The 27300-nt window shown below is 38.4% G+C and overlaps 1 protein-coding gene across 2 annotated transcripts in view; it reads left to right on the top strand.

Annotated features, from left to right (window-relative positions):
- negr1 (neuronal growth regulator 1) overlaps positions 1 to 27300 on the top strand; it is a 234616-nt gene that overhangs the window by 138258 nt on the left and 69058 nt on the right. For both annotated transcript variants that reach the window (XM_047375287.1, XM_047375288.1), the window contains exon 4: positions 8568 to 8699. In XM_047375287.1, coding sequence (XP_047231243.1) covers positions 8568 to 8699 — 132 coding nt within the window. The remainder of the gene's footprint in view (positions 1 to 8567; positions 8700 to 27300) is intronic.

Below are 27300 nucleotides of genomic sequence, written 5' to 3'. Positions count from 1 at the left end.
AGGAATTTGACTTCACGTGCTCAACGCTTACAGACAAAAGTTTTTGGTTTTTTTTCTCAACCTGGTAAATACTTTGAAAACACAGGGGGGTATTATTCTGGAACCATCAAAAGGTTCCTGTGGTAAAAATTCACATTCATTTAAATGTTAAAACTCCTATTAACTTGTAGGGGGGTCTCAATCGCTTGGCAGCTGTAAAAGAAGGTTCAACATACTCTATGTGAAGTGAAAGTCCTAAGGAGAAGCAGCCAGGTATAAAAAAACTGTGAAATGCATCAAAACATAAGTATTTGCTTATTATCAGGACAAATGATTAATTCAGCTTACAATCAAATTTTGCCAAGGTTTGGATTACAGATACATTAGAATTGATATGCTTTAAAACTGTGAACAACAAACCACATAGTTAAAACAAATCCAATCATTCTGCAGCTGTTTTCTGTGGTGTGCCGCATGTTTTTCCAATATTGTATCATATTACAAAGAAGGGGTTAATTCTGTGGTTACTCTGTCCAATATATTAACACAAGTCATGGCATGCTGATGACCAGCAGAGCCAGTATCTGTACCAATTGGTTGCTGAGATGTATGAATAGGTATTCTTCCACCACTAGCCTGTCAAAAACCAGCACTGGCCACATCTGCAGTGACCAGTAGAAAGATCTGAACCTCATCCAACTACTTCATTCGTTTGGTTTCTGTTCTGCTCAATATGTGGAAGTGATTAGATACGCTGCTCAGCCCACAGTACATTGTCCTTGCTTCCCTCCGAACTATTTCAAATGGTGGTTCAGATTATTGTCATACATTTGAAAAGGACTCTTCATCATCAGTGTTACAATAACTACCAATTGAAAACAGTTACCGGTAGTTTTCTGTTTGGAAAAAAAATTATAATTATAAATGCATTAATGATCCTCCCACTTATTTTGTTTTCACATGAACTTACTAGTTTAGTAATGGGTGTTATCTGACCTTTTTGGTCTTTAATTCCCCATTATACAATGATCCAATGATAACAATACTTAATCTTAAGATATGTGCTGATGAATATTCACACTTAAACTGATTGCATGACTTACTTTATGATTATTTCAGCTAATAATTATTTGATCACTTGGTGGCACACATAGAGGATTAAACTTTAATCCACAGATGGTCAGTGGATCCTTCAATATGGATAAAAGATTTAAATAAAACATGACAGTGACATCACAGCAAAAGTCTAATACCCCATCATGACACAAGAGAACACAAAATTTAATTCCCCTGATCCCAATAACCTTCTCTATTCAAACTAGGAGTGCAACAAAAGTGACAAATGTAAATATAGATGTGCACGACTTTATGTACCACAAAATCTATTTCATTTCCTCACGTTTAGACCTGAATTCAATTAAATTCAAAAATACTTTATTGATCCCAGAGGGGAAATTAGAAGTCCAGTAAAACCCATCTAGACACACAACATGACACAAGACATGGGGGGACGGGTCACCGAGGCTTTGCATGTTTTTCATTATGCCAATAAACATGGCATAGCAGATTAAGTTACCTAACATCTACTTACCCTTATCACTTGTATATGGTCATGCATTTTGTTTTCTAAAAGGAAATGCCAGCCATAATCAACTATATCTCTAACACAAATCCATTAAAGAAACACCCATCCATCTACGCACAGTCTATACATACTTATCCTCGCAGGGTCATGGGGTAGGGGCTAGTAGTTATCTCCAGAGGTGAGGTACACCCTGTACAGTTTGCCAGTCCATCAAAGAGACACAGAGGACAAAAAAAAAAACTAATTCCCAAAAGCAGTTTAGAGACACCTGTTAACCTTAGATGCAAGGACATGCAAACTCCATTAGAAAGACCCCAGGTAAGGATTCGAACCTAGGACCTTCTTGCTGCAAGGCAACAATGCTAATAACTCCTCCACCATGGTAGCCCGTTAAGAAACTTATAAGAATCATTTTCTGCATTAAAATTTATAGTTTCTGTTTATGTTTAAGCGTTAATGAAAACAATTTTTGGCCACTATCAGTGATAACAAAATGCTTCTTATGAATATCCAAGTGTTGTAATTATGAATCTGAGAATACTATTTAATATTAATATTTTAATATTTCATCAAATAATATTTTGGTCTGTTAAGGGTTGTCCTGTGAATACCAGCCCAGTAAGGCAATGGTATTAGGACGAAATAGAAAGGTGTGAGACGAGCTCTGACATTATTGAACAGCAAAAACTCTGCACATATATATGGAATGAATTCACACAATTTCTTAAAATACAAGAATTTATTAACAAAAATAAGTCAACTCAAAGTCAAACATATTTCAATCAACAAACTCTTTACTATGCTAAAACAATCCAACTAAACTATTAAGCAGAATTAAAGAATAACGAAGATTAATGGGCTATGTACAATATAAACAAGTTGATTAAAGATGATTGGAAATCATGACCAAAAAGAGTGATGCAACATTACCATGCAATGTTTATGTTTGAGAACCAAGGATTATCATGAAGAATCTGGAAGTGAAGTGAAGTTAGTCTTGGAACTAACTTAGGCAATAATCAGCAAGTGTTTAGACAACCCTTCACAATGCAAGATCAGATAAAATATTATTTTAATAAAATAATGTTTTAAATAATGATCTGCTGAATAAAACCAACCTTCTGGATGACTTATTCTCAACAGTGTCTCATTAGCTGCCTTTACTTATTGAAATAATATTCGAAGAAATATTATTAAGGGAGTATTTTGAAAAAGAGCCAAATCTTTCTGGAGAAATGGGCTTAATGGGGTTTACTTAGTTATCAAATTTAGTAAATGATGTTTAGGAACTAGCTTGAAAACCAACCACCTTTCTGTTGAATACTCTTTAGTAGCAGCACGTGTTCTTACCGGTTAGCCATTAAGCTAACAAAGAAGCGGATAGCTTAGCACCAGAATCAACACATACCTTTAAAATACCAGGATTAATAAAAGGGTTAAAATGCATAAGCGCGGATGGCGCATTATGATCAAAATTCTGTTTAAAATCACCCTTTAAATAAAGTTTATCTTAACCTTAAAACATACAAAGAACACAAACCGGCCCGTGTGCTGCAGATAGCCTGCTAGCACTAAGATAACCGAGTTTCACACAAACTTCATAAAATGAAAAACATTTAGATAATTTCATCCTAAATCTGTCTCTGCCCAAAGCACCTAACCTCATGAACCATGGTGAGGAAACGTTGTCCAAGGGGCTTGAAGAAACGTCCACAGTCAACAAGCGGTTAGCTTTCAGCTAACCTCGGGGGTTGAAGTTGCGTTCGCTTTGTGAACAAAAGGGTTAGCTCCGGAGAGCTGGGCAGCTCGTCCTGTCCGCTGCGGTCTCTGCTGTAGTAGAAAACCAAAACCAAAACATAAACAAACATGAGCGAAATGTAGTAGGCATTTTGAAGTAGGTGTGTTTATTGGACAGTTTATTTCATGTTGGTAACATTAGCTGTTTAGCTAAGGTTAGCTGATTTATTAGCTCTTTAATTGGTTAATTGGCTGTTCCGGTACCAATCCTGCAGGGAGCTGTTTATTCCCCAACAAACATGCTAAAACTCATAACTTGTTGCCAATTAACTTAAAGACATTAGTTGCATAACAACATTACTCTAAAGAGCAACAGGTGACACTCCTCCTGAATTCAAGCCATGCCAGTAGAAGAAATATCTATATTTCCTGTATTTACATTATTAAGTGAAACGGGATTTTTGTGTAATATCTTTTTATTATGACCTACATTGTTTTCAGTTAATTAGTAGTTGCAAATATCCTATCACGACTTGTGGTGTTCATTTGTGGTGGTGTCTTCCTTCCAGGCTGGGAGACCGCGTCTTTGCCGGGGCTTCTCTCGAACACCGTTTGCGTCTGCGGGGGCTCGGAGAGACAGTCAAGCAATGCTTGTACCTTAATTATCCCCGTTCATGAATGAAAATACCGGATACACAGACAGTATTTCATCCGTACTTATCTTTGCATTTGATCGATGATCGTATGGCTTCCTTGGATCCAGTTTGAACAGTTTATGTCTTTTTGCCAGCAAAAGACATCAGCACGCTGGGCCTCCCCTGACCGGTCCTTCTCGAAGGCCGTGTGGAAAGAGAAAGACTTGTGGGAAGGTGGGGGGTTTTATGCGGGCAGTGGCATCATGGGAAGTCCTCTGCTACCCCCCTTCCCCCTTCTGAAGTTGTGCTGAAAGTCTGTTAAATGCAATTTATTTTGAAAGTTCCAGAAATGTCTGTACCGGAGTTTATTGTTGAAATCCATGGCTGTGGGTCCCAACACAAGCATAGATGGAACATTGATGTAGAGTTGTAACAAATATATTTAAGAATCTTATTTTACCTTTCTCATTTACTTTTTTCCACTCTTTGAGACAAGTCTGTATTTTATGTCGTAAAAGCTGTAACTAATTTAGTCAAAGCTCTGTGTATCTCTTAAATAATGGGATCTATTTATATTCCTTAATTAAAACAGCTTGTCTGAGTCAAAATCTGTTGCATATTCTTTGAAAAACTAGCAGTTTTATAACACATAACCTGTGCAGTCACAAATAGAAGGCGTTCAAACAATGTTTATATAATTTTCTGTTTCGTCTGAGATCACACTTGCTATGCACCATTTGGTTGCTCTATTGACTCACTGGACTGCACTTCTCCTCCCACATTAGTGGGATCAGGTACAGATAGTCTTCACCCACTGAAAATCCTTCTTCAAGGGTGCCAAAGCCTGGCCATGTAGAGATGACAGCCAAATAAAAAAAGAAACTTAAGAAATGTACGTCTCCATTCCTCTACATTCTATTAACAGGCCTCTAGAGCGTGTTTATATCTCTGTTGCTCCTTTCTGTAATAAGATACGTGGAAAACTATGTTGTCACTACAACAGACTGTTCTAATCAAAAGTGCATCAAAACCTTTTCAGGATACAGTAGTTGATAAAACCCGCCAAGGTTTCATTAGTATAAGAACCCAGCTTACAAACAGGGAAGATTTGGGTCACCAAATGGAAAAGGTCCCTGTCCCGAAAAGCTTCAATTGTCCTTATTCTGGTTTGTCTTTTAGGTCAAATCAGTTTTGGGTCTCTTTGGTTTTCTGACTGTTAAGCTCAAAAAACAGAAATGACATGGAAACGATATACAGCAACTGTTACTGCTGATGCAAAAATGATATTACATGTCACTAATATCAACATTTTATCAATCATAGCTATAATAATGTAATGTTTGTGTCATAGTTTGGGGTTTTTGTGGACCAAAGTGCAGAGACAGGCGAGGAGATGACAGGGCGAGCAGAACGATGATTTATTAAAATCTAAACTTTGGCAAAACAGAAGGTAAAACCAATAGAACTAGAGACAGGTGTGACATGGAAAGCAATGAGGCTGAAGGACAGAAGAGTGAAGACAATGGAACTGTGAGTATTCCACCATGAGGTTCTAGCAGTTCAACTTTAAGTTCACCTGAGTTTGCGCTCAGGTGTTCAAACATAGTGAGACACGCACAGCTTCAAAGAGCGGCGGCTTTCAGAGTCCAACAGCAATCAAAGTTTCAATAAGACATTGCATGCCCATACAACTTAGAACACATTGGACTATAAGTGGCTATTCTAAATCACCCTAAAATCATACTCTATCCTGCCCAAGCTATTTCTAAAAGAAATAAAACAAAACGGGATTACTTGGTCTGGAGCAGGGGACGAGGGGGGAGTTTGTTACGCGTCCGTAACAAACTCAAAGACGGCCGGCCTTCCTCCTTTGGCAAAAGGGGAAAATATGACAGACCGTCAGCAGTCAACTGGAACAAAAACAAAGAGGAACATTTCGTCTCCTTGGAAAACCTCTGTAGGTTTTTCTTGGGTTACGTGTTAAATCCACGTTTTCGATCAGTAAAGTAAAATTTGCTGGTCTTCGTATCCCTGCAAGCTTAGCTCGTTGAGCTTCTCATGAGTTTGGCCAGTGAGGAGAATCAATGAAAACCCACGTGTGGTTTCTTCTCCAGAATGATGCGCCTCTATTGCGTGGTAACCGCGTCTCGGTTTCCAATGGGAGAAAAGCAACAGTGGGGCGTCTCCCGTGTCCCATTAGCTGCCCCTTCCTATTAGCTGCAATACCTACTGGGAGTTGTGGTAGCAGACCATACTGGGGTATATAGTAGCAGATGACACTGGGAGGTATAGTAGCGAACAAATGGTCCAACACATGCGGAGAGTGAAAAACAGGCATGTGTTCATAGTAACTGTTAGCTGTTTCATGTACTCAAGACATTAGGGATAAAATAGCACAATGTCATATCACAATGTTTTACAGCAAAATTACAATCCTAGATTTTAGCACAATGTCCAATGTAAAAGTATAGCTGTTAAAGTAAAATACATACAAGGGTGCTTTTGTCAAGGAACATTTCAGCACAGATTTTTACTTATTAATACAATTTTGCCAACTTGTGTTATGAACAGTTGACATTTTAATAACTTGAGGTACCCTCAGACTGTTTAGCTACATTCAAACCCTGTATTCTATCTTAAAAGCTAAAGAACAATAATATGCAGCTAAATGCACTTTCTTACATATAAGCGCATTTATAAAGCTAAGAGAAAATGGAGGAAGATAAAACTGACAAGTCTGCAGTAGACCATAGATCAACAATGAGCAGAATCTGCCAATATCAGTTGATTGTCAACAGTTTTTAATCTTTTATTATCTAAATTTTGCACATCACCCAATAAGGAAACTACATTTCATTTATATAGCATCTGGCACAGATAAAAAATTATAAATTTAAAACGTATTTAAAAAGACTTTTAATCTTTCAGGCTTCAAAACTATAGTAGAAAACCAAAACATAAACAAACATGAGCGAAATGTAGTAGGCATTTTGAAGTAGGTGTGTTTATTGGACAGTTTATTTCATGTTGGTAACATTAGCTGTTTAGCTAAGGTTAGCTGATTTATTAGCTCTTTAATTGGTTAATTGGCTGTTCCAGTACCAATCCTGCAGGGAGCTGTTTATTCCCCAACAAACATGCTAAAACTCATAACTTGTTGCCAATTAACTTAAAGACATTAGTTGCATAACAACATTACCCTAAAGAGCAACAGGTGACACTCCTCCTGAATTCAAGCCATGCCAGTAGAAGAAATATCTATATTTCCTGTATTTACATTATTAAGTGAAACAGGATTTTTGTGTAATATCTTTTTATTATGACCTACATTGTTTTCAGTTAATTAGTAGTTGCAAATATCCTATCACGACCTGTGGTGTTCATTTGGAAAGAGTAACATTTTTACAAGTAAATCGTTTGATTGCTGACTCTTTTCAGTTTTAGTAGACTAAATGGAGCTTTAGCCAATAGTTATTTGCTCAGTTAAGTGATTTATCATTCTCTAAAACATACTAGAAAACAATGAAAAAGTGCAGATCTCTAAGCCTATGGTGATGGATGTGCATAATCAGCACTGAAAACTTCAAAGATGTTCAGTGTGCTCTCACATTGAAGCAAAGTGTCACATTAGGAAGCTGAAGCTGTGGTTTACCAAATAAATGACTTTATTAATTGACCTCAGAAATAGCAGCCAATTAACTTCGTATCCATCAATGAATGAACTATTCATTTCATGTTAAATAATACAGTAAGTGGCATATTCTCAGTGCTGCTAAAAGTAAACTTCATTTACATCCTTTTGTTCTGGATGAAACTGTGTCAAAGCTATTGTTGCTTTCCAGCTTGTGTTGTCTCTGTCTTTGAACAAGCAAATATGCACAGCATCCGCGCCACCAATTTGTGCATGTGGAAAAGAAATTGTATCGTGCCTGGTAGGAGCCAAGGTTAAAAGAAGCTGTACAAGTGTAGGCCACTGAAATTATCTTCCTCTGTGTATTTATATCTCCTGATCCTAACAATTATGGTACGCACTGTTCTGTTTCGCACTGTTTTCTCATTACATTCATTGATGTGCAGTGGGAGCAGGAGTCTATCAGCTGCAACAGTGTTAGTATGTTTTAATTTATTGTTAATTAGAGCTGCGACCGTGCACGTTTGTGCAAATCTTTCTCTTATCAAGTGCAGTATGCAGTCTGCATGCCAGTTCTGCTGCTTCGTGGCCACAGCCTTTGGCTCCTCCAGCTATATAGCACTGATATTCGCATTGAGTCATCAGATATGTCTTTGTTTCAGGAGGTAGCTATGTGCTTCAATAAGAACAAATCACTTGTGGATGGCTGGGAACACAACATTATTACCTGCCACCATATCAATAATAATAGATCAATTTACTGCTGATACGGTGCTATTTGAGAATGCATGGATGGTAATCAGTAGTTCAATATGATGTCTAATTGTTATGCATCCTCTGTTCAGGCTTAAACTTGGGAGCTATTTACCACAAATGAGAGCTTTCCACTCATCCACCATGAAATGCATCAATCCTTGTGTAATAGATTGTGAATTGTGTGATGTGTTAGTATTCTGTGTGGACACTTGAAAGTATTTTGCTTCCATTTTTCTCTTTCCAGCCAGGAAGCATGACAGCGGCGAATACCTTAACATCACCAGCATCACAAGGGACCAGGCTGGAGACTACGAATGCAGCGCTTTAAATGACATTGCCTCTCCTGACACCAAAACAGTAAAAGTCACTGTCAACTGTAAGTGTATCTCTTTCTTCTTCTTTTTTTTAGCACGCTTCTTTTCACAGACCCAAGGAAAGGGACAGGGGCAGCCTGAAATGACACAGATCTTGCTTCCCTGTCACTGCTCTTAAAAAAGTACATCTTGTAGAAGTTTGAGAAAGTAGAAAGCCAGAGGTTGAAGTTTCTTAATATTTAATGTTAAAATTTCCTTTTTGTCTGTGCGTGCAGGTGATTAATTTGCCCAAAAGAAAGGTCTGACTGTTCTAAACGCTATTCCATTATGCAGGTAATGAGTCTTTCAAAAGTGTAAGGAGACAGTAATGAGGAGCCCAGGCATTAATGAATGATACTGAGCTTTAGCTGCTGTATTCACATGGAATTCAGCAGCACTAGGAACGAGCAGGAAAGGGGTCTTGACAATTACGGTCGATCTATCTTTCTTTATTAGCGCTCCTTCACTGCACTGTTGTTCAGGGAGGTTTCTGCATAAAAGTCCTGGGTTGGATCTCTCTTTGTGGCATAACTTATCAGCTAGTCTGTTACAGAGATGATAGGGGAGGGGCAGGAGTGTAAGAAAAGAGGCGCTGTTACTGATTCATATTCTGGAAAGCTAATCATGCAAGTTTTCTTATTTAACTTTCAAGAAATTGGGTTGTTTTATTTCATATAGTTTTGATTACTTAATTATTTTTTTTAAAGCTTTGTGTCTAGCAGTCCCTGTACTGTATTTCCACTTCACCAGGTTGAGACAGTGCTCTTTTCAACCTCCTTATAAAACCAAGCCCTGGCACCATTATTCCGGTCTAATGTTTGGCTCTAATGAGCTGGACATTAATGCAGTTTCAGAGACCAGTTATTTATAGCTCTATTGAGACATGGGTTCAAGGATGAAAAGTGCTTTGACAACTGGTAGCGTCTTTTTGTTACAGAAGAAAGGAGATATTCTCGGTAGTTGATAGGCCATGTCGCAGCCAGACGCCGCATTTTAAAGTAAGACTGCAGGGTTTGTCGCTTTAGTCTCAAAACTAAGTGAATAGATTAGGTATAATTGCAAGTTTCGAAAGGACTCTTGAAACTGGACTTTGCTTCAGCTGGTCAAGTGTTGAGGCAGTGTTTGCCTTCTGGCCCCATTTATCTGAGCCTTATAAAGCTGCAGAACTGTCCCTGATACTCTTTCTTTGTTATTGATCTGTCCCCCTGAGAACAGCGCTAATACCTTTTTAAAAACACTTTAAATGGTATTTTATGAATTTGTTTCTGAAAATCCCTCATAGTTTCATGTTATTTGATCATTTATCTTTTATGGTCCCTTTGGCACAACTGAAACTCTGGTGCTTAAATTCACATCCCCCAGAAATAAGATGGCAAACTTATAACTTGCGAAACCCTACATTTTTATCTTTCTTATGAATGGAAGCACTCTAATTGCTAAATGCACTGCACACCCTGTTTTGATAACCTGCATTATGTAGCATGTAATTTTGCTGCAGTGTGACAGCAAAACTAAAATTCTGAATGAACTATTGAAATGAGTCTAAAGGAGTCAGTTGAAAACAGTTAAAATGTCTTTTTATTAGCACTAATATTAGAAACTACAACATTAGAAAGTCATCCAATCACAATATCATCGGTAAATGTTGCAATAACGATGTTAATTGCTATAAATGCACATTTTCTTCACCTCTTTTTTACTCATCAGTGCTTTCAGCACCCTGTTTGACCTGTAGCATCTTGAGCAGTGTAATGTGTCAGGTCTTGGCATATACTGCAGTAAGTGTCCATCCAGCTGGCAGCATGTTGCATTGGTAGGTAAAGTGTGCATTCTTGACACTTGGAATATATTAGCCAACAAATACTGCATTTCAAACAGTCCTTTGTGAGTTTTTGAACACATCGATGTTAGGCAACTCTGATTGGGGCCTATGTTTTTAGCAAAATTAAATATGCGAAAGGAATTGTGAAATTCATCCAATAAAATGAAATCTATGCCATTTGTAACCCTTTGCAGTGGTGTTCACATTGAACTAGTGTGCAATGTGTAGAGTATTGGTCTCCACATTGCACTCTACTGCATTGCACTCTTACTGTCTCTGTTTGGACAGGAGGGACAGCCCTGAGGACAGCACAATGCTCCATGATGCTATAACATTAGTCATTAAGAGTTACAATACTTAGAGCGACACAATTGACTTGATCCACACTGAAATCTGCTAAAAACTACTTTATCAAGCCTAGCTTTAAAAAAGGACTCACAGAAAGATCCTCAGTGGAGATGTGATGCACTTTTAATATTTGCACAAAAAACAATTGGCCATTAAAGCTGGTTCTGATTAAAGACTTTTGATTAAGACTCAGGGGCCCCACATCCAAAAACACGCCACACATATGTGATGTGTTTTTAAATATTTGAGGTTTTGTTTAAATATTTTTAGAACCTGGTAAAGATCAGCACTTTTGTGTCAAAAGTCTACCATGCATCCTCTCTTGATGACTGTTAATCAGAATCAGAATCAGAAAAGCTTAATTGCCAAGTATGTTTTTGGACATACAAGGAATTTGTTTTGGCGTAGTCGGTGCAATACAGTACAAATTAAACAGTATAAACATATCTACAATATAATATAAATATATGTGCACAGTTTTAAGTGAGTGAGAGTAAATATAGAGCAGTATTGGGTGCGAGAGCAGTACAACAGTGCAGGAGATCATTGTGCAAGTACAGCAGGAGTCCAAGCTGAGCGTTAATGTAACGCATAGAGTTGTAGGTTACAGGTGTCCTGTCAGCAAAAAAAGGGGGTGTGTGGGGGAAAGGGAGAATGTCAGGGTGGTTTCCAGGCTTTGTTAACCAGGCTGGTGGCAGATGGGAAAAAACTGTTCTTGTGGCGTGAGGTTTTGGTCCAGATGGACCGCAGCCTCCTGCCAGAGGGGAGAGTCTCAAAGAGTCTGTGACCGGTGTGGGAGGGACCTGCCAGAATCTTCCCTGCCCGCTTCAGGGTCCTGGAGGTGTACAGTTCCTGGAGCGACAGTAGACTGCAGCCAATCACCTTCTCAGCAGACCGAATGACACGCTGCAGCCTGCCCTTATCCTTGGCTGTAGCAGCGGCGTACCAGATGGTGATGGAGGAGGTGAGGATGGACTCAATGATGGCTGTGTAGAAGTGCACCATCATAGTCTTTGGCAGGTTGAATTTCTTCAGCTGCCGCAGGAAGAACATCCTCTGCTGGGCTTTCTTGATGAGGGAGCTGATGTTTGGCTCCCACTTGAGATTCTGGGAGATGATGGTTCCCAGGAAGCGGAAAGATTCCCCAGTGTCAATTGTGGAGTCACAGAGGGTGATGGGGGCAGGTGGGGCTGGGTAACCAACCATTAAAACAGAAACATAGCAGTCATTACTGAATTAATGGTGTAATTGAAGAGGAAATCGTACAATCATCAACTCAGTGTTCAGAAAGCAACTCTTCAGAGGAAAAATAAAATATCTGATGAACTTACTACAGTACATCACACTGCAGAGATGCAGTTATTATACCAGCAGAACTGCAAAGCACAAATATTGTAATATTGTAAAGATGAAATTGTAATTTCATCTTTACTGCTTTGTCTTTAAACCCAGGGCCCCAAAACTCTCCTCACATGCCTCCTTTTATGTTAGCCAACATTTTCAGGACCTCAAGCTAGCTTGTTTTCAGTTCTCGAGCAAAATTCAAAGCTACGTCATCACAAACTGTTTTTAAAGAAGCTGTTTGTCCAGAGGGCTTTTTTCATTCAGCTGTACCTCTCTTAAACTTTTCCACTGACTTCTTCTAGATACAGAGAAACTGGTCCTAAATCAGCTGAACAGAAATGGATGTGATTTTTTAAAAACTTGATCTTGAATCCATGCAAATTATTCACCTGCTCATTGCGTTCACCTCTGCTGGACATTACCCAATCAAGGCAGAATAGTTTGATTAATCTCTAGTAAACACTTAATCTAAAATCTAACTGGAAACTGCTGTTTTTAGATTGTGATTGATTCAACTTTCTAGGATTACTCTTTTTTTCCCCGTCCTTTACAAAGGTCCTTGTGAGCACGGGACCCCTGGGCACATGCCCACTTTCCCTTTATGATAGAATAGAGCTAGCCTTGAGGTCTTTTGTTGTCAGAACATTACAGTGGCTTTCTTAATCCTCGCTAAACCCTTGTTGGAGCAGCAAATAAAGGCTAATTTTGTAAGAAACTCTGTCAGAACAAAATATCTGTTGCTGTCAAGAACAGACATGAGAGATTTCAGCATCCTGGGCATTATTACTGGCCAGTCAGGCATAGTAGGACACAATCAGAACACTATTGTACACCAGGTAATACTGATGAAATGTTGTATGAATTTTCAGTTAAAAACGGACTGTTACGTTGCTGTTATTCTGTATGAAACATGTGCTCTTTTTGCTTAAACGAATGACAGGTAGGAAAAAATGTTTAACTATCAGATATTATTTATTCTCATTAAAAGATATTAATTTTCTACTACGCTGTTTACATAATGGAATACCTTTTAGGTGAAAGGATCTTCTCACATCGTAAAACATGGAATTCAGAAAAATGGGGTAAAGAAAGAAATTTGTGGAAAACTAAAATTATTTCAAGAAATTGTTACAAAAAATAGATTTCATGGGACACAAATTAAGTTTTTAAAGTTTTCCAAAAGACATTTAAAGGCATTTTTGTGTTTCCACGTGAAATCCCCTTTGCAGCAGTTTTGTTATATTTATGTGATGTTTTAATGTAAAATCCTTCAGATATTATTTACCAAGACGATAATACGGTATGTATAGATAAATGACTCCATTTGTTTATGATGTTATAAATGCTTCGTAATTCTTTATATGCTGTTTGAGTTATGGCCACCACTGATTCATATATGGTCAGACTTCTCTTGCTTAACAGTCACCTATCACATGAAAGGTGCTGAGTTTTATTGCAGCTGTTTAGCCTTCAAATGCTGTGAATCCATTAAACCAAAATACACAAAGCATTTTGCTGACATTAAAGAAGATGAGCCTTGGTATTTAGAGGCTTTAAATGAAAAAATAAATGTATTTGTGAGCTGCAGCTTTCAATGTGTCTGATTTAAAAAAAAAGAAATGAGATGAGAGCTTTTATTCGACTTTCAACAAGAAAGCAATCTTACAAGGCAAAAACCAAGACATTTATCTTCTAAATATAAAAGTAGTGTTGCTCAGTTTCGCTTATTAAGTCAGGCTCTTAATTTATTAAAAGGTCTCTGGAGGATTTTACAGGTGCTGGTTCTGTTTAGTCAGCCAACAATGTAAATTGTTCTGTTCAAAGGATTTCAAGGTGTATGACCTCATCTAGATACAACAGAATGTGGACCATTTTTCTTTCTTTCATATATATATACTTATAATGTAAGATAATGTAAGCAACCTTTAAGGTTTGTACTGACAACCCCCCTGCCCCATACCAGATTAGCATTGATCTGTTGTTTTCTTTCTAATAGAAGTTTAATGAAATTAAGTCATAAAGATCAATTTGTCAGGCCTGCACCAGTTTGTTTTTTAATCACGCTGGTTAAACAGCATAGGATTCAGTGGCTCTGACATTTCATGGGTTAACAGTTTAATTAAATATGTACATGTTCCTTCAAAACAGTGTGTTTATTTTTTTTTTTTTTAAGTTAAGAGTACAGTTGACCTCGGAGCTAATTGCAGATTAAGGCCACTAATTAAACTGAGTAAACCTGAGTAATGAAAATAAAATTGAGCTTGAGCATGTTTGCAGTTTTAATAAGAGCAGGTCGCTAAGCCTGCAGTTTGCCTTTCTATGATATGGTGGTTTAGAGACAGAAGGTTTGAGGCACTGTCACTGCTACTGTGTTGTAGCACTTGTAACCTCAGCTTTGATTTCTCTAAAACTCAAAAGACCACTTTGATTAAATTACTTGCCTGAGTGGGCTTCTTGCCTTTATTCGGGTGGTGATAAATGAGTCTCGACTGAATACTTTTATCAGCTAAACCTGAAAGATGGCAGTCATCCAGAAGGTCGCCCTGGAATCAGATTGGCTGAGGGCCCCTGCTTGGTGAAAGGATATTTCAGCTGTGATTTTACCCAATGAAATTTGATCTCCGACCTACTTTTCAAATTTACATATTCATCTTCACTGCAGGTGGGTACTGTTATTGGCTGAAAATCTCTCTACACAGTGAGATTCAAAAGCATGAATATCACATCTCAGCAGCTAAGTTGCAAGGATGAGTGGGACGAGAACGACGGTGAAACACCTCCACCTGCGATCAAAAGCCGGCATTTCTTTAATTAATGAAGCCACCTAGTTTCAGAATCAAGGCGTTCATCATGGAGGAGATAAAACATTAACAGCAATCTGTTTCCCTTTCAAGATAAGAAATCAAAGGTGTCTGACCTTGCTAAGCAGTTTACACGGCTCTTCCTCCGCAACATGGACTCGTCAGCCATTCTACATCATGTTGCAGTTTTCTTTATCTTTTCATGGGTAAAAAAAAAAACAAACTCTTTTGCTGCTCTTTTTGTTTTTGTGGATTGTATTTGCATGCACACAACCTGCTTTGATCGTATTTGTACGCTCATGTAGGATTCACAAAGCTGCCGCAGATGAGTTACCAGGAGTAAAAAATGTCACCATAAATTGGGCGTTTTTTGTGTCCAGATGCATAAAACAGGGTGTAGTTTCATGACTAATAATGTATGAAGGCCTAAATTTGCATACAAGTGGCACATATGAATTATTCTCTGTATATTTATGAAGCTGTTTATTCATATTTTTCATTTGTAAATCTCATGAAACTGTGTGAGAACATGAGCTTTATTTGAGGTTATCTTTTTGCACATGAATAAAAAATGTTACGTTCGCTGTATTCATCCTTTATATTTAATAATATTGTTTCAACCACAACTTAAAAGGCGTAATGAAGAAGAAGCAAATAAAAATCATATTTTGTATGCCTAAATGACAGAGATGCTTGAAAGTGAAAAAGAGAAGGGAATTTGTTTAATTTAGTTCGTAGTTTCTGAAACACAAATTGATTAAGTGAAAGCACAGCAAAAAACAATCAGCTCTATGACTTTAATGTATATTAGCCTGGTGAAGTACTAACAATATAGACAGCTAGCTTACAAACAAGGGCTGAAATTCCCACCAGCTCCAACAAAGACAGCATCAAAGCTTTGTTGGAACAAGTTTCTTACTTGGTTCTCAAAAACAGCCTGTGGAAGATTATAAATGAGCCAACAATCATCCTGAAACAGAAGATCTCAGTAATCTCCAGCTACTCATCATGTAATGAGGACTTTTTTGGCATGTATCATACAGATGTGTATGAAAGCATAAAAATAAAGTGTTTTCTGGAAAATTGGTGAACCCAAGATGCCACTCTTTGTTGCAGTCCTAAGGCAAAACTAGTGCCAAACAAGTAGTGACAAATAAATGTCTTTGTTTGTCACCAGTTATTTAATAATTTTTGATATTGCTCTGATATGGACAAAGTATAGCTTTTTTTTTTTCAGATACACAAAGATCAAAACACTTCTGATGACTTGAATGACATGTTCTCTTGTCTTTCCCATTTTGGAAATTGGCAAAGAGAATTTGGCCTCTGTGTCATGCCATTTTATATCTTAGGTAAAAGGTAAATCATAGCGAGCCAATTAAAAGTTCATAGACATTCTGGTCAACTTTAAAAAAGCAAGGAATACATTTTAATTTATGCTTTAGTTATTCCTATGCTTTCTACCTGTTTAATAATTAAGGTTTTGAAAATGCTGTGCAGTCAAGGTGTGCTGATGTGCCCCGTAATTTACTGCATAGTGACCATGAACACATTAGATTTGACCTTTTAGAGACATTTAGATCTATCCTTTAAGTGCCTTTGAAGTGCCCTTGATGGGCAACATCCCATTCTGACATCATCCTAAGTGAGTGTTTAGAACAGTGGACTCCAATGTTAGCCTATTTTAGACGTTTCCCTGAATCAACAAAACAGAATTAAATGTATAATCTCTCCAGAACCTTGTTAAACAGGATCATAATATCTGCAATTACAATTGTTTCTATTATTGCTACTTTAAAGAATGCAGCAAAAAAAAAAACAACAACAGAATAGATTATGTTCTGTCATTGGCTCTCTAATGCAATGCTCTCTATTGCCCATAGTCCACATATAATTTGTAATGAGACTTGTGAAGAATCCCTCCCCAGTAGCTGCAGGGCCACTGAGGGTTGTGTGCTAACTCAGAAAAAAAAAGAAAAAGAAACAGAGTAAACACCGACTGCTAAAAGGAAAATCAAATGTTGATTTTGAGCTAAGCAACACTTTCTTAAAAGTTTTTTTTTTTTTTTTTTCTGACATATCAGTTTGGTTCTGGAGTGATCCACTGTGGGAAAACAATCCAACAACCTGGGCCAAACCTACGTAATACTGCCTCTACGTGTCACAGGAGATCCTTCGGGTTGGTTCGAATTGACTTTGTGCCAAGAGTTTGAGCTGAGAAACTGGATCATTAGAACCACAGTTCAACAGACCTGTTTCACTGAGGGTTACTGAGAGGTGACAGAAAAAAGGTGACAGAACAAGATCTGGACCTCAGTAAGGCTTTCTGATTCTTCGGCTTGGGTGGTCCTAAGCTGAAAAATGCCATTTCCGGGTGTCTTGGAAACGTTCAAAATGTCCTGGTGTTTTCATCTCCGGAGCCTTTTTTTTTTCAAGCCTAAATTATATTTTGAATGTTTGTTCATTTTTCAAAAAACTCTCCCATCTGAGCTTTAGTTTACAGAATTAAGGTTATTAATTTCATTTTATGGTGATTTTAGTTTATTAAATCAGTAGAAAATAGAGCTTAGTTTAATTAATAATTAATATAATCATGGCTTACATGTGATTAACTTTATTAATTAAAATAACCTTATTTTTAAAAACATAATAGATTTGCTTCTATAAATACATGAAAAAATCTCTCCTTGAGACTGATTGATACTGATTATTTATTTACATTAATTAATATAAATTAGGCCTGAAACATGCTATAACCACAAATAAACAAAGAACAAGTTGATTCACTGTCTGTTTTGTTTCATCTTAAATTCTCTTTTCTTTACATTTTAAACCACTTCACCATATCAGACTGATATCACTTAAAGAACACGTATACCCGTTCTGATTTCCACCGCCCATTATTTCTTTGTAAAGACTGGTTAGTGTGTTGGAAAAGACTGCCTATGTGTTTTGCACATACACATTGTTTATGCATCCATCCCCTGAAGTTTTAATTGGGTTCCTCCGACACAGTGTCGCTCTTTGTTTTAAGTTCTTTTATCCGCGCTGTTTTCATCCACACTAAAAGCGTCTGCACGACCCCTTCCCTTCCTTTTTAAATTAAGGTTAGGGGTTTAACTCTGCACAGATAGACTTAAATCTTTTTTACTTCATGGCACAATTTCCCTTGCCTTGCAGAGTAAAACGGTGCCCTATTTGCTTCAAAGTTTGCCAGCCATTTTTACGCCTCCTGCTTCCCCCAAGCACCCTGCAGCTGTGAATTCTGCTCACACTTTCACCAACACTGTTTTTATAAAGAACAGCCTTTTTTTTCTTCCTTACAGTAATTTGCCAACAAAAGTATAAACATTTTAAATAATTATGAGGATGCATATTAGATCTGGTGTAACCTTTACAGCTATACTCCAGTGCAGGGTTTGAAAAAATAAGCAGGCAGTGTACAGTGAGTATTTACCATTCTTAACATTACCTTGTTTTTGTTCCCATCCTGCCTTTCACTCTAAGTCTCTAGTCATCTGTGCTGTTTATGATGCAGACCCTGCTCCTCTGTATACTCCCCCAGCATGCTCCTCTGACTCCGCAGAAAGAGCTGTTCTGGGGAGTCATGACCATCTCAGATAAATAAGCAGCTAAACCTGTTTGCCTGACACGACCATCCAATATTACAATGTCAAGTAATGATGACAAAGTAAACAACTATTAGTGGAGTGTGGGTGTGTTTGGACAGTATTTCACTGTCAGTCATTACAGACTAATAGCTGCATAGCTCTTCATTTGCATGTGACAAAATGCATGCCCTGCCTGTCGTGTGTGTGTGTGTGTGTGTCTCAAGTTTGAGTGCAGTGTTGGGTTGTAAGGTTGGATCAAAGGTAGGAGAAATGTTAATTCCACGGCTCAATGAAATCTGGTGTTCCGAGTGTTTTAAAGTAAAGCATAAAGTCTCTTGAGTGTTTGTCGACAGTTTGCGGTATCCATCGGAATACTCAGGCTTACAATTTAAAAGAGAATGCTTCCAAGAATTGGTTTCTGATCCAATCCTAAGTAGAGTTAAAGCCAGTGCCCTCAAGCTGTTTGGATGTAAATCCATCTCTCTACGTATCTCCAAAGCTCTCGTCTTGATTGTTATTTGGATTCCATGCTACACGAGGGGCATGAATAAATGAACGAAACCTTGATCTCTTGCAGAATAAATGTTCCTGCTAGTATCACTTCAGAATACATTGGCACACATCAGCTCCTTTTTGCACTTCGTCTGTGGTTTTCTTGACCAATTGTAAAGCTGAAATGGTTCACAAAGCCAAACCCATTTAGGAGCGCAACTTTACATAAAAGTATCCGTTGCTTGTTAAGCAACTTCACACAAGCACAGTTGAGCTTTTTTCCTCATGGTATTTCCTTGTGTCCAACCTTTAAAAAACAACTCTGGACCACCCAATGTGCATTTAAGAAAATGTGTCTGTAGGGTGTAGGTTTTAGCTATGAAGGTGGTCTTACCCTGTGCAAGCTCTCAGCTGCAGGGATAGTGATTGGGGTTTGGGGACTAGATAGATATGTTGGTTTGTCCGGTGGCATCTGTGAATATTTGGGGGGACCCAGTAGTGGGTGTGCTCTGATAGTAGTGCCAAAATCTTTAGCTGCTTGACAGTTCTGTTGAGGGGGGATGAATTGGGTGTGGTGTTGTGGACTGGCATGTAGGCTGCTCCTGCACATCCGTGGAGCATAGGTCCTTTCTTTAGGCAGTGGTCTAGGGCTGTGGGGTGGTCTGTCTTACATCGAGTCAATGCTGTGGGTGGTGGGAGCCTGTGGGGTATTGGTCGATGTCAACCCGGTGGTCTACACTTTGTCTCTGGTTGGTATTTGCCCCTTGCTGTTGTAATTTAGGCCCACTTCCATGTCTACAACCTTGAGGAGGTGCTCCTGATATAAGTGGACAAGACAACTTCTGCCTCCACTTTTGTGCACACTTCCATACAAATGCATACAGAAACAAAAGCACACACAATCATTACTTACATGCACAAACAAACCGCGTACAGCAGCTGAGAAACTGGGAATTGCATTTACTACACATTCTGTTGGCACACTAAGCTGGTTATTTATAAGCCATGCATTGTAGGAAAAGCGTGAACACATCGTTCTCTTGCTGTTTTGAATTGAAAACTTAATGAATTAATAAATGTTGGCAGCAGAGCCATTCCTGACTGACAAAATAAGCTGGACAATGAAGCCCACAGATGGTAGTAGGGAAAACTGTCTCTGTGTGTATGCTGACAAGTCACGCACTGATGAGTCCATTTTTTAATTGCAGTTGAAACTTATTTTGAAATCTGGCTCAAGATGTTGGGTTATTAATTAAAAAGCAAGTATTTTCTGGGTTTGCTTGGTAAACAACTGCATGCTACTGAGGAAATCTTTATAATAAATCTTGTAGAGACATGTGGGGCATAATCTTTCTCATGTTGACAAGCTTTGTGCAAAACAGGTGCAGCTGAAGTCAGTTTGTGATCGACCCACAACTGGCCATTTGTCAACCTCGAGGGCCTTCCATGTGCTAATTTTTCTGCTATGCCCATGCTATTCCTGGACTTAACCCTTCACCCCCATCTGGTAGAGTCGCCACGACTCCAGGTATGATTTACAGCACTACCCCAGCATTCTCCAGGCACTAAATTACCTGGATTATTGAATTTTTATGATTTTTAGTGCACTACTTTGCATTCTCCTCGAACCCTGCTAGTGTATTGCACGATATATGATGATATAAGACATGCCAGCAAGTTAAAATTGGAATTATTGGATTTGATTGGATTTTATGGCTGTGATCCGTCATAACAAAATTCAGTGCCAAGTTCCAAAATTGAAAGGATGTGATATTATTGATATGCATAAAAGCAATGGCCTTCTGGACCACCTGCAAAGTTGTAGATAGTTTCGACTGGTGCTTGAGATACCCTATATAATGCAACAGTAGGAATCTTGGTCCCTAATCTTTCTCACTTTTCTTCAGTTACGCTACTGCAAGGAATAACTTGTAATTTTTCTGCTGTTTTGATAAGCAAGATAATAAGCAAGATAATGATTATCATACCAAACAAACATTTAAGACATAATGTCAAAATGCTTTCCCCTATGTATACTGACATCATTAGTAATTTTATTATTATTTTTGTGGGTGGAATAGTTTAAGATTAGATAGGGGTGCATTAATCCAAAATCCCCTTCTAAACAGAAATAACTATAGTTTCAATTGTGATAAATTTAATGAGTGTTTTATGTGAAAAACCAAGAGCTCATTAAGGTTTTAAACTAATAATTTAAAATCAAATTACAATAATAATGTCTATTCAAATTATCAATGCAAGAATTTTGTGAGTTTTAATAATATAGTTTGTTGCTATTTCCTAAGTTCTAGCAATAATCAATTAGGGCTGTTCGGTACTGTCGCAGCAACACGGGTTATGTTTTAATAATCATAACCCTACCAGAAAACTTTCTTTGGAAATTGATAAATCACAGTATTCCTTCACTTTGAGCCCCCCACTGTGTTTAAGCATATGTTTTAGGGCTCACCCTGGGTAGAATGACACTTAAGGTCAACATACATCTCTGCATAAGAAGCATCTTCGGATAAAGACATGTTCATTGTGCGTTAAAAGCGTTAATTGGCACTTGTTGTTTCACATTACCACCACTATGCTTCTGGTGTGCATTCCTCTTTATAACTAGCATCACCCTTAAGTCTAAGGTCCTAACATTTTAAATAGGGATGTCGTGATCCAATCCCAAATATTAGCTGTCGATTCAAATCAAGCTAGGCGGTAGGGAAATAGCAGGTCCAAATCCAAACGGGGAACAGTTATATTCAAGTGAAAAAGTGAGGTGAAGGCATACACTTTAGATGAAACTCTAAAGAAAAACGGTTCAAAGGGACAACAATAGGACATGTATTATAGCACAGTGCCTGAAGTTACTGCTTTTGGAAGAGCAACTTGTGGTGACATCTTTTGCAGCTGCTAGAGCCTTAGTACATCCTTCCCTCTTTAACTATCTAGCCGACGCAGGACTACCAAAGCTTTTTTTTTAAAGTTAGCAGCTATATGTAGGGTATACTATATCTAATGTTACTGTCATTGCCTTTTATACAGAGGTTTGGAGTTTGTTGGTTTGTCACAACATTGAACAAAATGCATATAGGCAAGACATATAAAAGAACGTGCACATCATTTCACATGATAATACAACAAATTAGAGAAAAGCACTGAAGGTTATAAGAATTCTTAGCATTGGGTGCTTTATTGGTTGAGCACAAGATAGTTGGAAATATTTTGATATCCTTACTGCAGCCTACTATAGCACTCAGCTAGTTACTATAAATTATCCTAACTTAAATATTTGGATTTATGAGTTTTATGGTACGTTCATGGACCAGTAAAATAATATCTATTTTGAATGTAAAGGATTGCTCTAGGCAAGCTTGACGCTAGTAGATTTTGATTACCACACAAACAATTGGTGCATCGTTGCCCAAATATTAGATATATTTAACCATTTCTGTGAGAACAATTTAATGCGAAAATGTAATGTCACTAATAAATGCTTCCTTGCAGAAAAACATTTTCCTTCATCAATCATCATTTATAATGGATCAAATAACAACAGTTATAATTATGCAATCAACCACTGATCCACTGATTAAGGATTCATGTGTAGATTAATCACATCAGTCTGGGATCCAGTCTATCTGGTTACTGAACTCAAATTAGATTTTGCTTTACTCATTCGAAAGATAACCCTTTGCCAAGAAAATGCAGCAAATTGTCCCAGGTTTACCTTGTACATTGCATGTAAATTGTTCAAAGAGTTGTGGAGTGTGATAATTCTGTTTGGGAATATTGTCATGCTGAAGAAGGATTTGGAAAGTCATCAGACACCTCCTTATTGTATTGTGTAGTGGATAAATACCTGGAGTGCCTGACGCTCTGTACAGGACTTTATATTTGCTAATCCCTTTTGTTGGCTCAGTCTAATTTGCTTGCCAGGATTATAACAACTTCTCTTGGAGAAGAGTAAACTAAATTAACCATATATCCGAAATCATTTGAGCCTAAAGACAAAAAAACAGTTTGTTTTGACAAATACTTTATCCAGCTGTATTTAAATAAAAGTGTAAAAGGACAGTACGTAAATTAAGCTTGTTTATAGAAAAAAGTAGTGTTTTTTTGCTAAATATTTACAGTATTTGTTAAAGCTTTCAGGTGTTTTGAGTATTGACTCACCTGGCTGAGCCGCTGTGTTCACTGTCCTGGTACTTGTACAGGACGACAGCCGGGTCACCCTGACACTTTGAGAGGCTTCAGATAATCAATGATGCCACACAATGACACCAATGGAGGATTACGAGGACTCGCTAAGCTGCTGTCGGTCAGCACGCTGCATTGATTTTGTCACAGTTGTTATTGGCGTGCATTCCTGGGGTTGTTGAGCTTGGTGGATATGTTTTTTATCTCCCTGTTTTATTCCTTTACTTTAAATATCATTCAGACCCTCCCGAGTACACATTATTCTAAATGCTAAGCAGTTTAATTTGATTATGTATAGGCAGACATCTCTTCCTCAAAACAGCTGGTGGAGTCTCTAACTGTCCCAGTTTTTAAGGCCTTATTGCCAGTAATGCCTGTTTTTTTCAAAAAATCCATACAAATTCTAAACCAATATGAACAGACCTATAAGGTCTGTGAAACTGAAAATAGTTGGATATTTCAAAGAGCATAGACACAGACATCTATTCAAGGTCTCCTCCACCTCCCCTGTGTCCAACATTTTACACAGCGATAAATGAACATAAAAAGCTGAAGCATCACCTATAACCTAAGTGACTATCTCAAGAACGTGGCATTATTCAGCCAAGCCAAAGAAGTGAAACTAGCTGTATAATTGGCACAAATATGAAAAACAACAAAAACCAGGCATATGAATGTGCTCATTAGGATGCAAAGGAAGGCTGGTCGAAGGGCATCCATCATCTCAGAGCATGCTGTCACTTCGTTATGCTTCTCTCACATGATTATAAACAATACATACAAATTCTTTCTTACCTTTTTTGCGCCAATATGTTAAATCCTTCCTGATTTATCTCTGCTGCCCCTCATACTGCTTGCACGCTGGCTTTACATTGCACTCTTTTAATAAAAGCAAGCCTATCTCAATCAAATATTACACATGCCATAGTGCTTTATAGTACCTCGCATTCACACCCAAACTATGACCGCCTATTAGATTAATTTGCTGTTGTCTGCAGCTGGTGGAGTTTGATGGGAACTGGCATCTTGTAGTTGTGTTGGGAAGCCGCTGCAACCCAAACAGAGGTCATCCATCAGGAACATCTCCAGATCCAATTGAAAGGAGAGGTTTGCAGGCATTTAGCCAAGCCTTTTCCACTGGGTACAGACCACATCTTTGACTATCACTATGTTCTAGAAGGCTCATTGTCAAGATTTTATTTAGTCTCTCTCTCACTGTCAAACCCGGCTGGGTATTTTTCTGCTGAATGGAGGAGTGACCCTAAGAGTGTAAACTTTTTCTATGAGGCATATGCTTTCAGACAGGATACTGGATGAATGGCACAAATAAACTTTGATTTTATTTTTCTTTAAATGACTCTGTGTCTGCTTGGATTTTCTTTTCAATGTATAAGGGATGTGGCAAAGGGAGCCAGGTTTACTCAGTGTGCAGTTACAGATCTAATCCTCTTAGCTAAAATAATTGGTTTTCCTACTATAGCTTTTTTTACCTGGAGAAACAGGATATCACCGTTATATTTGTATAGTTCCTTGGGTAATATAAACATGTATAAGTATTTCAACCATTTGCCTTTTGCAGTTGCCTAATTGGTAGGTGTCCTGCTGTCCTGTGAAGACCTTAGAGGATGTTAGAGAACAATAGTGATCAAAGTGATTATGAAGACCAAGGAACGTATCTGACATGTCAGGGATAAAGTTTTCATTACATTTAAAGCAGGATTGGATTAGGAATCCATATCCAAAGTTTTCTACAGGGCGGGCCATTTATATGGATATACCTTAATAAAATGGGAATGGTTGGTCATATTAACTTCCTGTTTGTGGCACATTGGTATATGTGAGGGGGAAACTTTTCAAGATGGGTGGTGGCCATGGTGGCCATTTTGAAGTTGGCCATTTTGAATCCAACTTTTGTTTTTTCAATAGGAAGAGGGTCATGTCACACATCAAACCTATTGGGAATTTCACAAGAAAAACAATGGTGTGCTTGGTTTTAACATAACTTTATTCTTTCATGAGTTATTTACAGGTTTCTGACCACTTATAAAATGTGTTCAATGTGCTGCCCATTGTGTTGGATTGTCAATGCAACCCTCTTCTCCCACTCTTCACACAATGATAGCAACACCGCAGGAGAAATGCTAGCACAGGCTTCCAGTATCCGTAGTCTCAGGTGCTGCACATCTCGTATCTTCATAGTATAGACAATTGCCTTCAGGTGACCCCAAAGATAAAAGTCTACCTTGGAGGCCATTCAACTGAACCAGTCCACTTTCCAGGAAACTGTTCATCTAGGAATGCTTGGACCTGACACCCATAATGTGGTGGTGCACCATCTTGCTGAAAAAACTCAGGGAACGTGCCAGATTCAGTGCATAAAGAGGGAAACACATCATCATGTAGCAATTTCGCATATCCAGTGGCCTTGAGGTTTCCATTGATGAAGAATGGCCCCACTATCTTTGTTAACCTCTGCGACATGTCAATGGCTGTAAACAAAGAGAAACTTGTAAATAACTCATGAAAGAATAAAGTTATGTTAAAACCAAGCACGCCATTGTTTTTCTTGTGAAATTCCCAATAGGTTTGATGTGTCACATGACCCTCTTCCTATTGAAAAAACAAAAGTTGGATTCAACATGGCTGACTTCAAAATGGCCGCCGTGGCCACCACCCATCGTGAACATTTTCCCCCCTCACATATACTAATGTGCCACAAACAGGAAGTTAATATGACCAACCATTCCCATTTTATTAAGGTGTATCCATGTAAATGGCCCACCCTGTACATCTTACAGGTCCTTCTCAAAATATTAGCATATTGTGATAAAGTTCATTATTTTCCATAATGTCATGATGAAAATTGAACATTCGTATATTTTAGATTTATTACACACTAACTGAAATATTTCAGGTCTTTTATTGTCTTAATACGGATGATTTTGGCATACAGCTCATGAAAACCCAAAATTCCTATCTCACAAAATTAGCATATTTCATCCGACCAATAAAAGAAAAGTATTTTTAATACAAAAAACGTCAACCTTCAAATAATCATGTACAGTTATGCACTCAATACTTGGTCGGGAATCCTTTTGCAGAAATGACTGCTTCAATGCGGCGTGGCATGGAGGCAATCAGCCTGTGGCACTGCTGAGGTCTTATGGAGGCCCAGGATGCTTCGATAGCGGCCTTTAGCTCATCCAGAGTGTTGGGTCTTGAGTCTCTCAACGTTCTCTTCACAATATCCCACAGATTCTCTATGGGGTTCAGGTCAGGAGAGTTGGCAGGCCAATTGAGCACAGTGATACCATGGTCAGTAAACAATTTACCAGTGGTTTTGGCACTGTGAGCAGGTGCCAGGTCGTGCTGAAAAATGAAATCTTCATCTCCATAAAGCTTTTCAGCAGATGGAAGCATGAAGTGCTCCAAAATCTCCTGATAGCTAGCTGCATTGACCCTGCCCTTGATAAAACACAGTGGACCAACACCAGCAGCTGACACAGCGCCCCAGACCATCACTGACTGTGGGTACTTGACACTGGACTTCTGGCATTTTGGCATTTCCTTCTCCCCAGTCTTTCTCCAGACTCTGGCACCTTGATTTCCGAATGACATGCAGAATTTGCTTTCATCCGAAAAAAGTACTTTGGACCACTGAGCAACAGTCCAGTGCTGCTTCTCTGTAGCCCAGGTCAGGCGCTTCTGCCGCTGTTTCTGGTTCAAACGTGGCTTGACCTGGGGAATGCGGCACCTGTAACCCATTTCCTGCACACGCCTGTGCACGGTGGCTCTGGATGTTTCTACTCCAGACTCAGTCCACTGCTTCCGCAGGTCCCCCAAGGTCTGGAATCGGCCCTTCTCCACAATCTTCCTCAGGGTCCGGTCACCTCTTCTCGTTGTGCAGCGTTTTCTGCCACACTTTTTCCTTCCCACAGACTTCCCACTGAGGTGCCTTGATACAGCACTCTGGGAACAGCCTATTTGTTCAGAAATTTCTTTCTGT

The sequence above is a fragment of the Girardinichthys multiradiatus genome, chromosome 9 (genome assembly GCF_021462225.1).
Source record: "Girardinichthys multiradiatus isolate DD_20200921_A chromosome 9, DD_fGirMul_XY1, whole genome shotgun sequence".
Classification (NCBI taxonomy): domain Eukaryota; kingdom Metazoa; phylum Chordata; class Actinopteri; order Cyprinodontiformes; family Goodeidae; genus Girardinichthys; species Girardinichthys multiradiatus.
Note: the sequence above shows the minus strand (reverse complement) of the source record. Positions and strands in the feature narration are given on the sequence as shown.